The following is a 14,427-nucleotide window of genomic DNA, read 5'->3' on the forward strand; positions in this document are numbered from 1 at the left end:
GCTGAGGGAAAGGTGACAAGAACCCAAGGGCATCCTGTGTGTCTTTCTCATCACTGTGGGCAGCTGGGTCACCCTGCACCCGGGGGGTGCCCCATCAGCCTTCGAGATGCTGGTTCTCATGAACACACAGGAAGGACAAGCCTTGCGACCCCATCTCTCCCAGGGGCCTAGCTGAGCTCTAAGGCGGATATCCCAGCCAGGAGGTCCCACCGGGTCCAAGCGGAGGTCATGGACCTCGCCCCTCATCAGACTCGCCCAGCAGACATTTACTGAGTACCGGCCCTGGACAGGTCTGGGTGCCGGGAGCCAAGGGCACTGAGTCCAAAGAGGTAGGATCCCCCACTCTCCCTATGCACCCAGGGGCCTGGCGAGGATAGCCAGAGTCCAACAGTGCAGGCTCACGGGAATCTATGGAGGTGCCAGGAGTCTTCAGTCCTGATGGGAGAGGCTTTTCGGAGGAGGTGACGCCCAAGACTCAGAATGCAAAGAGGAGGGGAAAGGTAAGGGATGAAGGGCATATTGTCAGGTTTCCTGAGGTCTCAGGAAGCCACCCTGAGAGAGTCTCACTGCCCCAGCCATCTGTCCTCATGACAGGTCACCCTAGAGTGAGGGGGTCACAGGGATGCTACGGCAACCAGCCAGACCGGGGCTTCCATCAGAGTCAGGAAAAAAAATCCAGGTACAGGGCTCCCGAGATCATCGAGCCTCCACCGGAGTAGGAGAAACTGAGTGTTTCTGGCTGTGACTTGTCCCCAGGGCAGCAGGGACTCAGCGCTTTGCATCCACACCTCACCCCAGGGCAGCAGAGACTCAGCGCTTTGCATCCACCCCTCACCCCATCACATCCCAGCCTTCCTCTCACCTCCCGGACTTCATCGAGGCCCATTCCTGCTGTCCAGCTCTGAACCCCACTGCGAAACTGCCTGCTTACTCCCCAGGCCCACCTGATGGCTCCAGCCGAGGCCTGGAATCAGTCTAGCTCCCCTGAAGCCCAGTCCACCCATCGCCCTGCATCGCCGCTGGCCTCGGCTCCCAAAGCTGTCCATGGTCATCTCTGTGTAACAGAAATCATACTGCTCCTCTCGCTTAAAGGCTTTAATGCTCCCCAGAACACCCATTCTCCATACCCTGATCCTCGAGGCCCTACTTGAGACTGCCTGACCTCTTGACCCCCTGTCCAACCGCTGCCCAGAGCCATCAACCTTGGAGTCCTTCATGCCCTGTGTGTCTTGCACCGTTTGGGGCTCCCTTCACTGACCTGGGGTCTCCCTCCTGGAGGCCCTGCCCACCATCTCCTGCACCCGCTGGGCAGGCCCTCAGTTAACACCGGGGTGAATGCTTCCTGGCAAACAGAACCCCCACCAGCGGTTCCAGACACCATTCCTGTCTGCAGCCCTGTGGCCACCTAAACAAGCTCTGCACTCAGAACTTTGAGACTTTGTGGACTTGACACCCCTAAGAGCCTGTGAACCCTGCAACCCATTGAGGTCAGTAGAGAGGGTGCCTCGTCCTCTGTGGCCCCTGCCTGGTGCTTCCCACCAAGGACAGAGTTACTTGGTTCTTCTGTCTTTCCCTTCCCTTGAGCCTTCACCCCCCTGAGTGTGAAGACCACCCTGGGCTCCAAGCCCGGCCATCCCCGCTGTGCTGGTACACAGGGCACTGCTCTGAGCCATGATGCAGGAGGCAGGCACAGGGCCCCGGGCACTCCAGAGCTCCATCTGTGTCCACCGCTGCCACTGGAGGCCATCACGGTGGCTGAGCACAGACTCGCAGACTGTGTTCCATCTTGACTTGACCCCTCACCAGCTGGTGGCCTGGGGTCCTCTACTTAACGTTAACCCTGACACATGCTCCTTGGAAGGAAAGTTATGACCAACCTAGACAGCATATGCAAGCCACTCCAGTACTCTTGCCTAGAAAATCCCATGGATGGAGGAGCCTGGTAGGCTGCAGTCCGTGGGGTCACTAAGGTCGGACACGACTGAGCGACTTCACTTTCACTTTTCACTTTATACATTGGAGAAGGAAATGGCAACCCACTCTGGTGTTCTTGCCTGGAGAATCCCAGGGATGGGGGAGCCTGGTGGGCTTCTGTCTGTGGGGTCGCACAGAGTTGGACACGACTGGAGTGACTTAGCAGCAGCAGCAGCAGACAGCATATTAGAAGCACAGACATTACTTTGCCAACAAAGGTCCGTCTAGTCAAGGCTATAGTTTTTCCAGTAGTCGTGGATGTGAGAGTTGGACTATAAAGAAAGCTGAGTGCTGAAGAATTGATACTTTTGAACTGTGGTGTTGGAGAAGACTCTTGAGAGTCCCTTGGACTGCAAGGAGATCCAACCAGTCCATCCTAAAAGGAATCAGTCCCAAATATTCATTGGAAGGACTGATGATGAATCTGAAACTCCAATACTTTGGCCACCTGATGCGAAAAACTGACTCATTGTGAAAGACCCTGATGCTGGGAAAGATTGAAGGTGGGAGGAGAAGGGGACGACAGAGGCTGAGATGGTTGGATGGCATCACCGACTCAATGGACATGAGTTTGAGTAGACTCCGGGAGTTGGTGATGGACAAGGAAGCCTGGCGTGCTGCAGTCTGTGGGGTCACAAAGAGTCGGACACAACTGAGCGACTGAACTGAACTGAACTGGATGTGGCCGGAGAAGTGAGTTAACGTTGACAAGGACCACAAGCGAGGCGTAGCCTGGAAGGTGCTATGTCGTCTTCCTTGTGCCGTTACTTACTGGTACTTGACTGATGCTCAGCAGAACTTTGCTACAGGGACAGGGGAGTCAATTAAAACTAACCCCATTCCCTCCCTGGGTAGGTGATCTCTGAGCTGTGCAGGGCTGGCAGGGCGGGGTCTGCTGTGTTCAATTCAGCGATGGTGATGGCACAAAGGAAAGGGACGAAGCACAGCCCAGATGTGAGGGGTCGGGAGCCCAAGGCTGCCAAGCTGCCCAGAACTCGCTCAGTACTCTGCGCCCCTCCCCTTGGAGACAGAGGCCAATGGAGACCACACCTGCTTCCTGACTCTCCTTATCTGAAACCGGCAGCCTTGATTTGGTCTGTCCTCTGAGGCTGTTTCGCTTCACCCAGATTGAAACCAAGCGTGTTTCCAGCCCTGGTCTCTGCGCCCTGCGGCTGCAGGGTGGTATTTGTGGCTGGACCAAGATTCCGGATTAGGCCCGGGTCTGCCCAAAGGCCTTGGAGACAAAGCAGAGATCTGAAGGAGATGTGGAGCTCAGAAGGGCCCAGTGGGTATGTTTCTGGGATAAGGTCCAGCACGATTACACAGGGGAGTGCAGGCTTGGTTCACCCTCCAGAGTCCAGAGGTCCCTGCAGCTCTGCTGGGGGCAGGAGGCCTTATGGGACAGGAGACTGGGGTCACCCCTGCACCCATCATCACCCAGTGCCGGCCACTCTGGGAAATCAGGGGCTCAGTTTCCTGGTCTCTAAATGGAGACACGGACAGAGCCTTCCTCTCGGGCTGCCATAAGGGGTCACATAAAGCCTCCGGGTCCACAGTGCACCAGGCAGGTGTCACCACCACGGGTCTGGGACCTCTGTTCGGAGCAGGGGTGGTGCTGAGCTGGGGTGGTCACCTCAGACAAGGCTGGGTGAACAGGAGAAGCGTGCGGTGGGGGCTGGGACCCCCTTAACTCATACAGAGCACCTGGGGGAGAGGTGGACCCCTGTGACCACAAAAGTCACGGCATCTTGCCTTGTGGTGGTGCAAGACACAAGAAAGCACGTGCACATGTGTGCACACACACATGCACACACACGCACAGTCTGAAGCACAAGCCTCCCAGGGGGAGAGAAGAGCCTGACACTCACATGAAGCCCCTGCATGCGGACACACAGGGCCCGAAGCCAAGGTTAAGGCCCGTCACCCAAGAGGGACTGGTTGGGGCCCTAAAACTGGACGGATGCCTCAAGGCACATGCCCCAGGAGGGGCCTGAAGAGGAAGGCATTGAGGGGGAGGAGGCTTGAAGACACCCACGCAGCACATCGGGTTCTGCAGCTTGAAGCATGGACGCCCCTCCCCCGCACCACCACACAGGCACCTAAGGGACCAGGGGCCTTGACTCAGCACCACATCCCACATGCCGTGCTGATGAGCACGAGGTCCCAGCACGTAGGCTCCACGTGGCTGCTCTGACTTCACAGAAACAGTCTCGGAGAGGCCTCCCGACTCCCTGGAGGGCACACAGCTCAAGGTCGATAGCCCGGCCAAGTGTCCCACCCCGGCTGTCTCTGCCCTTCCTGTACCACCTCGTGCCTCCGGATGCTCCATACATAAACAGCTCCTATGGAGAGACGCGTGCTCTGGTGTCCCAGCCGGGGTGGGCAGGAAACCAGCACTGGCGCCAAACAAGAGAGTGGTTTTCAAATGCAGACGTCAACCCGGGTCACAGAACCAACTGAACTGCCCAAAGCAGCATTTGTTTGCACATAAAAGCAAGAGCATGGAGACTTACCAAATAGCCAGGCACACAGCAAAGGCAAGTATTGTTTTGGAAATTTCCATTCCCACTGCGTGCGCGTGTGTGTATGTTGTGTGCATGCAGGCACGTGGGCGTGGGCACCAGGTTATGACTACGGTACATGTATTTCTTACTGTGGGCAGAGGTCAGAAAGTCTAACAAGTGGTGAGCCACGAAGAGAAGCCGTGGGGCTTTCACCACCCCTGGAGCTCGTGTCCCCAGCGGGCTCTGTTTTGATCACTGTACCTACAATGAAAGCCAAGGCCCCTATTTCACAGGGTTGGTCACTGTGAGTATAAGACAGACATACTGAGAAGCACTGCGTGAGTTATTAGAAAAAGTAATGTTGATGCCAGCTATATTTTCCCCAAACATCACAGCTGGAGACCCTGCGATCCTTGCTTTTATGAAACTCACAGCAAGACTTGAGGCTTTTTTGCCTACAACACCCGCCGAAGTGCAAAGGAACCTTTCATGACAGTTCCTGTTACGGCCCACTGCCGGTCCTGCTCACTCCTGCTGTAGCTCAATTGCAAGCCTGACACATGAGCATCACCACTCCGATCCTTCCATCCTTCCTTCCACCCGTCACCTGGGAGGTCCAGGGCTCTCTCCAGGCCAAGCCCACCCAAGGCGAGGTCAGCTCTTCCCTCTGGCCCTTGTCCGTGCTGTGTTCTCTCCCCACGCAGGCTCCAACTTGCTCAGGCATCATCTCTTCCCAAGGCAGGCCTCCGGCTCCCTCCCCAGCCCGGCACCAGGGCCACCTCTGTGCTCCCCAGGCCCCGTGTTTCCAGGAGACTGTGGACCCTTCAGAGGTAGGGCTCAGCTGTGCCACCGATGGGCACTCAGGGCTGGCACAAGGCTGCGCTCAGTGAGCAGCAGGTAGACTGACCAAACCCTGGCGACCCTCCCCCAATGTCAACGGCACGACAACCAGCGGTCCCGGCCCATCCAGGGCCTCACACTGTCTCATCGCAGCCCCTGAGAAGTGCTTCCTGGGACAGACTAGAAACCTGACGGGGGGGCCCAAGAGTTGACTGGGGTTTGGGGCCATCCTTAGCCGCCGGGCCTGGGCATGGAGCACGGTGGTCCAGAGGGCAGCGGGGACCTGGGCCAGGGGCCCAGATGAATTCCAGGGTGTCAGCCGGCCTCCAAGGGGAGTGGCCACATGGGGCCCCCAGACCAGGCAGAGGGACCTGACTGAATGGCCACCTGAGAAGTGGCCATGGTGGCCGCCCCGAGTGCTGGGGGGGACCAGAGGGGAGCCTGCCTCCCGCCACCTCCCGCCACACAGCGCCTGATGCAGACCACCTGCCGAGTCCCTGAGCAGGTGGGAGCTAGAGCATTTGATGATAAATGAAGGAAGGAAACATGACATCTGCTGCAGCCCAAGTCTATGAACTTGGGAGCAAATCCTGCTGGTAGGTGGGAGTTGACAGGCCTGGGTGCAGTGGTTGGGCCCCTGACTTCAGGGGACGCCCGCCCGCGGAAGGAACCTTGCAGGGGCATCTGGACCACGTGCCAGGACCTGGGTGTCCACGCTGCCTACAGAACACCCCCCAGGGAGGACAGTCCGGCATCCCGGGCCCCGCCCCTTACCTGTTCCATCCATCCTGTCTCGGCTTCTGGCCCGCGAGGTCTGGGGTACGGCCGGGGAGGCTGGGTCTCTCACATCTGATCCAGGTCCAACTTGGGGTCCAGGAGTGCGGGGTGCCCCGCTGAGCTCCTGTTCCACCGAGGTGGTGGCGTTGAGCCGTGAGCGGGCCTGGGGCTGTGGTGGCGGTGGAGGCTGGGGCCTGAAGGGGCTTGGAGGAGGGGCGCTGGAAGCCATCCTGATGCAAGAAAAACCGGGGGGGTCAAACACACGAGGCCAGCCAAGCCCAGGCTGCCCTGGCCTCTAGCTTTTGGTGGAGAGACGGGACGGCAAAGGGAAATGGAAAGGTGCTGCACAGCATTCCACGGGATCTCACTCAACCTCACAACAGGCCCCCGCAAAGACACTCCCATTTTACAGATGAGGAAATTGAGGGAGGAAACTCGCTCAAGGCCCACTGGCCTGGCAGGTCCCACAGCAGCCATGAGCTGGGCCCTCAGTCTCCAGGCCTTGAGTCCCGGGCCTCAGGTATGCTCATCTGAGAAATGGGGATGTGGCAGGTCGGGAAGATTCAGTGAGGTGGTTCACACGGAGCCCTGGGCACGGCAACTGGCTACACTGGAATGAAGCTGGTCTCCCAGTCTACCCAACCAAAATCTGTGCAGGGGACCTAATTTGGAAGATGGGGGTCTTTGCAGACGTAATCAAGGATCTTGACAAGAGAGCATCCTGGTTTAGGGTGGGGTCTAATCCAAGGACTGGAGTCCTTATAAGAGGAAAACACACAGACAGAGAGGAGGATGCCACATGGAAAAGGAAGCAGAGATGGGAGACGTGGCTGCAGGCCCAGAGACACCAACAACACCCGAAGTCAGGAAAGACAAGGAAGGACTCTCCCGCAGAGCCCCCCTGGACAACCAACCCTGCTGACATCCTGATTGCGGAGACTTCTGCCTCCAGAGCTGTGAGACGAACAATTTCTGTTGTTTAAAGCCAAGTTTCCGTCAATTTCTTATTAGAGCCCTAGGAAAGGAATACACTGGCGCAAAGTGGAAGTTTAAAATAAACTTGAGAGGGGCTTCCCTGGTGGTCCAGAGGCTAAAACTCTGAGCTCCCAATGCAGGGGGCCCAGGTTCGATCCCTGGTCAAGGAATTAGATCCCACATGTTGTAAAGAAATTATCTTGCATGCCTCAGTGAAGAGCTGGTACAGCCAAATGAATAATAAAATATTTTAAAAAAATAATAAACATGAGAAGCAGAGGGAGGGAGGGAAAGGGAGGGAGAGATGGAAGACAGGTGCGGGGAAACACAGCCCCTGGAGCAGGATGTGGTCAGGCCTGGCCAACTCCAAAGCCCCCACACCAGGCTCGAACCCCAGAACACAACTCAGCAAGCCTGACGGCACCGGATATAAGCCCACGCTAGACGTGGGTGGTGGAAACCGGGGGACTGGTGTGTCGGAACCGATGACTGGGACAGACTGGCAAGCACAGAGATCCGATGACCAACAGGGGAAAAGGGCTTGATTAGTCAATACTGCTGCTTAGCAACAAGGCGAAAATCACCACTGACACAACTGAAGGTGACCACGAGCCCCAGCCTAGGCGGCTGAGAGCTCCAGGCCTTCCCCAGCCCCACGATCCCACACCGGGGCCCTGGGGAGCCGGGGTGGGCTTCCAGGGACACGGACACCGAGCAGATAGGATTGGGAGCTCTGCGCGGGGTATCCCCAAGGATCCCATGGCCCCCTCCCCCAGGCTCAAGGCCAGCCACGTCCACCCTCTTCACTGAGATGAGGAAATGCGAGCAGAGCAGGGAAAGGCCGGGGGTAAGGAATCCAGCTCCCAGACTAACCCATCCCGGCCACTGTGCCTGCCAGCTCTGGGGTCCTGAGCAGGTCACATTCCTCTCTGTCCCTCAGTTTCCTTGACTGTAAATGTGAGGACTGCATGAGATCAGAGGCCAGAAGGACCAGGCTCCCAGGTATCCAAAGTGTCCAGCTCCAGCTCCCCCGAGCCTGCAGGAGTGGGTACCTGAAGCTTGCCTGGAGACCGTCGTCCCCAGGAAGAGTCAGAGGAGGCCCCAGAGATCAGACCTGCATCCGCCAAAGGACCCTGGAGATTTCAGTCTGGGCACGACTCCCTTGGAGGGACCGAGCCCTTATTTTAAAACAACCCCTTGGCTGTAAACCAAAAGCGTGTTAAGCCACACGGATCTCTGCTTGGAAACCAACGCAGTGCTTGGTGCTGTTCCCGAACACCAGGCTTCTGGGAACCAAACAAAGAGGCAACTTTTGTGAAATCCATCATCTGGGTAGATGGGCAGGCAGGCCTGGTGGGCAGGCGGCCAGCTGTGGGGGGGGCGGGGAAAGTCAGCTGCGGATTCGGCAGACAGAACCCAGCTGTGCAGGTCCCGGGCACATCTGAGACAAACCATGCGGAGTCACGTCTGACCTCACCATCTCCTGTGGCTCCCACTGCCCCGGAATCAAGTGCTACCTTCCTGGAGTGGCAGAGGGCAGCTGGCCTTAGGCGAGCTGACTTACACTAGGGATCCTCTGTCACTACTAACAACGCAGCAAGCATGTCTGGAATGTGCCCTTCTCGGCAATTCCCACCAATTTCTCCTGGTGGTGCAGGTGAGGGTGGCTGGCCTGGGAGGAGCGTCCTGCTGTTACCCTGTTGTGGTGGATGGTGAGATAACCTGTCCTTCCATGCTCACCCCTTTTCACAGACAGCAACCTCGACTCCAGAAAGGTGAGATCCCTACCCAAGGCCTCATAGCTCAGAGTCTTGGAGCTAGAATTCAAAACCACAGAGCCTCTCATTCAGAAAGACCTCATTTATGAAAAAGAGTCCTCTCAAAATCTGCACACCTGCCTCTGCTATCCAACCCCCACGATGCCTTCTCTTCCCCTGTCACTCACTCCCAAACCTGCGGTTCTGTGACCCCCATGCCTTAGGTCTCAAAGCACCCCCCATTCCTGGAAGTGCCCTCTCCCCGAGGACCAATCTGACACGTCATTCAAGTCAAGGGTCCAACTCACCCCCTCCCGGGAGTTTCCCAGCTGCCTCTGCCCGAGTCCTGTCTCCATCACCTGCCTTCAGGTAACCACACAGCACCCAGGGCACATATCCTGGAGAGCCCTCTCTCAGCCAGGTGGACAAGAAGGACTCACACCTGTCTATCTCCCCATCTACAAGGAAGGATGGGTCAGGAGGGACAGCACCATCCCTCACCAGCAGGACACAATTTTTCCACCAAAAGCCAACACAGGGAGTGAATGTCAGTTCTACCTTTCATTAGTAGCTACTTAGGGCTTCCCTGGGGGCTTAGTGGTAAAGAACCCACCTGCCAATGCGGGAGACGCAAGAGATGAGGGTTCAATCCCTGGTTTGGGAAGATCCCCTGGAAGAGGAAAGAAAACTCACTCCAGTACTCTTGCCTGGAAAACCCGATAGAAAAGAAGAGCTTCGGGGGCTACAGTGTATGGGATTGAAGAGAGGCAGACAGCTGAGCACATAACTCACAAGGTCTCAGTTTCCCCATCTGTAGAGAGGGAATAATGCCTCCAATGAAGGGGTGCTCTGGGGCATAAGGGTGTGAAGAAAGAGAAAGCAGTCTGCAAACTATCAACCATTAAAAAAAAAAGCCATTTCTCCCAAGTGCAAAACAAAGGCACATTCAGTTGAGAGACACCTTATAACAGAAATTTCAGAACGGGTAGCTTCGGGCTGGCCTCTTGGGCTAAGTATCATGCATGGCACATTACAATCACAATGAAACTTTTAAAGTGAAATCTCTAGTTAGTGGGAATGGACCAACAGGAGGATTAATTTTCAGATTTCCTGAGAGTCTGCCAAACCCTTTATGGATCAAAGGCCTTATTACTAAAAACAAACAAAAGGACCCATTCCCATGGATGGGTCACAGAGAAGACCACGGATGCTCTCCCGGTGGAGGGACCCACAGTGGTGTCTGGTCCTTCCTTCTCTGACAGTTTTCTTTCCGGCATCTCATTCACTCAGAATACCTGTCTCCATGCTTCCCAAGGTACATCTGAGGCAGTCTGGCCTGGGGGAAGGAGCCCTGGCTGGAGAAGAGCCCGCCCCATCTCACTGTGTGACCAGAGAAAACAGGTCCCTCCCTCCGGCCCTGCCTGGCATCCTGAATCCTAACCACAGAAGGAGACCATCAGCATCGCGCTCCACCCTGCCTCCAAGGCTCCTCTGATGCCTATGGCGGTGGGGGGTGGGGGGGTAAGGGGGGGTCAACCCCGACCACCACCCCACGGTCAGAGCGGTGGCTTGGAACCTGTCATTGTGTCAGATCCAGAGTGGCCAGCATTCTTTCCACATGAGCACCCACGCATAATTGTACCCCAGCAAAACACAAAAACGCCAGCGACCACGGAGCTCGGTTGAGGGTCTGCCACCCCTGGAAGGGGGCTGGTGGGACTGACAGGTGAAGAATGGCAGCAGGTGGGCTTCACCCGAAGCTCTCTGCTGCTGCAGCTGCTAAGTCACTTCAGTCGTGTCCGACTCTGTGCGACCCCATAGACGGCAGCCCACCAGGCTCCTCTGTCCATGGGATTCTCCAGGCAAGAGCACGGGGAGTGGGTTGCCATTGCCTTCTCCCAAGCTCTCTAACCCTTGCTTATAAGGGCCAAGCCCACTCCGCTCTCGACCCCCAGGGGACCACCCCACCTCTGAAACAAGCCCTCAGGGGAAGCCTCAGACGTTCACGTGCTCTGACGCCAGCTGCAGGGGAATAACCTGGGAAGCCCACTGTTTCACACCCACCCCACATCCACACCCAACTGTGGACCTCCCCGTCTCTGCTCTTACAGGACACCTCTCAGGTGTGTCCATCATACATCCCAGCACCGTCCAGAGAGGGCAGGTGTGAAACTCAGCCCCTCCAGATGCTGCTACACTGTACAGCCCTTAGCCACGACTTGTGTAAGAATATTTAAAGGTAAGGACATGTTTGTATAACTCTGTTGAGCAGGATTTAAAGCAGCATGGGATACTGCCCTGAGTCTATTTAGATGAAAACAAAATGCATCTGCAGAAAAAGATGGAAGAAAATGCTCCCCTCCCAAATGGCAATAGTGTCTATGTCTGGGTGAAGAGGCTAGGTGTGTGCTCAGTCGCTCAGTTGTGTCCGGCTCTTTGTGATCCCATGGACTGCAGCTTGCCATGCTCCTTTGTCCATGGGATATCTCAGGCAAGAATATTAGAGGGGGTTGTCATTTCCTCCTCCAGGGTCTCTTCCCAACCCTGAGATCGAACCCATGTCTCCTGCCTCTCCTGCATTGGCAGGCAGATTCTTTATACCACTGAGCCACTGAGGTAGTTTTATTTTATTCTTTTTTCTAAATATGCTCCCCTAATTTTCTATAATGAATGTGAAAGTTCCTGGAATTACAACAAAATGTTAATTATGAAACCCATCTGTGACTGAGCCCAAAGGGAGAGGGTCCAGGGTTTCCCAGAGTCTGGGAGGTCTGCTCTGGCCTGGACAGCCCAGCTGCCTGGCACGAGGCTGCTCAAGACAAGGGCACAAAGCCCTTGGAGATTCCCAGGTATCTATTTTTGCCCCAGAGTCTTAAGGGCCAAACCAAGGAACATTTCAGCTCTACCAATGTGCCAAGTTCACAGGACTAAGGGGGAATCAGGCTGGGGATGCTCCTGCCTGGCCAGGGTGGGTCAGTGGGCATGAACTGTGGGCTGATTCTGTGCCCAGCCTGTGCTGGGCCTCCCCGCCCCACTGAGGATCCCGCAGGGCCGGCCTTCGAGAACTCAGCCCGGATGGGAAGGATGACACCGAAACAGACAACCACCAGGGTGGAGCATGTTGAGGGGGCAGCAGGTACAGAAGGGGGTCACCCTCAGCCGTGGGGAAGGGGCAGGGCGGGGATTCTCCAATGAGAGGCCCGGACCAAGCCTTCAGGACAAGCCGGTATAAGCCAGGCAAGGGAGAAGGAGGGGGAGGAACGGAGGTGTGTGGGCATTTCAGTGGGGGACTGCCCAGGAGAAAAGGCAGTGGACAGAGAAGGAGCTGGCAACTCTGGGGAAGGTGCAAGTGGCGTGGAACTGAGTCTGGGCGGAGGACACGGGAAGGAGAAAAGAGGCTGAGTGGACAGCCAGGAGGCTGGGGCAGGCCCTAAACAAGTGCCAGGCACAGTGCTGGGGTCGAGCCTCAGGCAGAAGGAAAACTGAGGGCCAGGCTGCAGGGCAGCGGCAGTTTAAAACCCATCCAGGGTGTGTGGGGACAGGCCAGGGAGACCAAGAAGGGAGCCAGGCAGCCTTCCAGGGAAAGTGAGGAGGCCTGGCCGGAGGCAGGCATCTGAGGACAGCTCCTGGGCCAGGAGAGACAAGAGCATCCCCAACTTAACGAGAGGGTGTGGAAGCAGGATGTGGTCTGACTGGTGGTTCAAGGCCATGGTGGTGGTGCCACTTTTTGGGGAGGGGACCTGAGGGAGGAGACGGAGTCGTCTGAAGCATGGAGCAACTGCCTCTCATGACCAGCATCATGGACCAGGGTTTGGTCTCTGTCCAGGCATTCTGGGGACTGAACTAGGTTCCCCTCTGCAACCAGCCCCCAAAGGCCTATCTAGCCTTGGTCTGGGAGGGGCAGGGGTGGCCTGAGTGGGGAGCCCTCCAGATTCCTTCTATCCTGGGAAAGAAGATGAGATGTGGTCTCTGGGCAACCTTTCCTGTGACCAGTCAAGGCCCAGCTGCTGGGGGGAGCAAGAATATAAAGGAAACTTCCTCCGAATCCCCGTCAGATGCCAAGGGGGCACCGGTGAGAATCACAGTCTCTTAGAGACGGGCAGCGGGGAAGAGTGACCTCTGGGCTTCTCTTGGCGTGGCTTCCTCACTGGGGCTGCAGCGAGGGAGGCAGCCAGCACACCGGGTACCTGGGGCACTGCTCCCTGAGTGATGGATCCCAGAAGGGAAAGCCCTTTACAAATGGGCCTAGTGCCAGGGGTCACTGTCCAAGGTGAGGAGAGGCAGGAATTTGTTCTCAGCGACTGCCCAGGAGGGGCACAGGTTTCCAGCAGGCTCTGCCCGATCCACTGTGGGGTCTTGAGCAGGTCATCAAACCCCAATGAGCCTTGGTTTCCTCATTTGTCAAATGGGCCGATAATCCCATACCCCTAAGACTACTGGGAGAGTCAAATACTGTGTAAGTGTTAGTTCCTCAGAATTTCTTAACATCAACTACAACCACCGGTGTGAGAGGTCCCAGATCCATCACACCCAGAAGAGGTGGGTCAGATTTCCCAGAAAGTTGCCATCTGTCAAAGCAGAAACTGGTGTTCCCCCGAGGGCTGGGATCACCTGGACTCCCAACACACACACACACACAATCAGCAGCCCTCATGGCGGGGTGGGGGGGGGGGGGGGTGTGTGTGTGACAAGCGCCTTCCAGCGGCCCCAGCGGAACTGAGGGCAGCTCAGGGTCTCACCGAGCAGGCCGAGGGCCGCGGGGGAAGGGCCATCATGACGGGGCAACTCGAGACCCATGCTGTGGGGCGCAGGGGGCAGGGGCGCCCCCTTCCACCCACCGGGTCCCCAGCGCCAAGAGCCCCCTTCCTCTGAGGCCGGTTTTCCCGCTGGCGTTGGGGAGATTCGAAGCCAGGCTCGCGGGTGTGACGGTGCTCAGAGCGCGCGGTGCCCCCACGATGCCCGGGAGCCCAGGCTTGGGGTCGAGGGGGCGTGCATCCCCGGGAGGAAGCCGCGATCCAGGCCCGGGCAGGGGGAGCCCTGAGTGTCGCGGAGATGACGGGACCCTGGCCCTCCAACTTCTGGCGAACTTACAGGGGACATTGGTACCAGCCGCCCACCGCTCAGATGGGGAAACTGAGGCCGAGGCGGGCGGCCAGTCCAGGTGCTCTCGGTTCCCTTTCCAGGTCCCGCTGCGACCGCCCCTCGCCCCGAAGTACTCACCGGCCCGCGAGTGGGCCTCACGCGGCGCTGCGACGCCCTTGGGCCTCCGAGCTCGCCACAAAGTTGATCGGCAGCAGCTGGAGGGACCAGGGCCGAAGGAAAGCAGCCGGGACCAAGCGGGCTGCGCTGGTTTCAGTGGAAGCCTGTGAGCGCGACCAACAGCGCGGGGAGGGGCGGGGCCGGGGCGGGGCCGCAGGCCGTCCTCCACTCCCGACGCGGCCCGGAGGACGCGGCGCCGACTCGGCCCGCTGAGCGGCCGGTCTGCCTGCCAATCACTTCGCACCTCCGCCAATCACAGAGCGCCTCGGCGGGCTACAGCCTACGGGCCCACCGCACGGCCAAGTTCGAGGTCGCCGGGAGGGCGGGTCCGGCCCGCCCAC

The 14,427-nt window shown here is 57.6% G+C and overlaps 1 protein-coding gene across 1 annotated transcript in view; it reads right to left on the bottom strand.

The window, feature by feature from the left end:
• WFS1 (wolframin ER transmembrane glycoprotein) overlaps positions 1–14,217 on the bottom strand; it is a 32,335-nt gene extending 18,118 nt beyond the window's left edge. The window contains exons 1-2 of the mRNA XM_088836474.1: positions 14,048–14,217; positions 6,093–6,325 (exon numbers count right to left, since the gene is read on the bottom strand). Coding sequence (XP_088692600.1) covers positions 6,093–6,324 — 232 coding nt within the window. The 5' untranslated portion in view covers position 6,325; positions 14,048–14,217. The remainder of the gene's footprint in view (positions 1–6,092; positions 6,326–14,047) is intronic.
• Between the last annotated feature and the right edge of the window lie 210 nt (positions 14,218–14,427).

The sequence above is a fragment of the Moschus berezovskii genome, chromosome 5, assembly GCF_049115385.1.
Source record: "Moschus berezovskii isolate FMDL1 chromosome 5, NW_MosBer_1.0, whole genome shotgun sequence".
NCBI lineage: Eukaryota > Metazoa > Chordata > Mammalia > Artiodactyla > Moschidae > Moschus > Moschus berezovskii.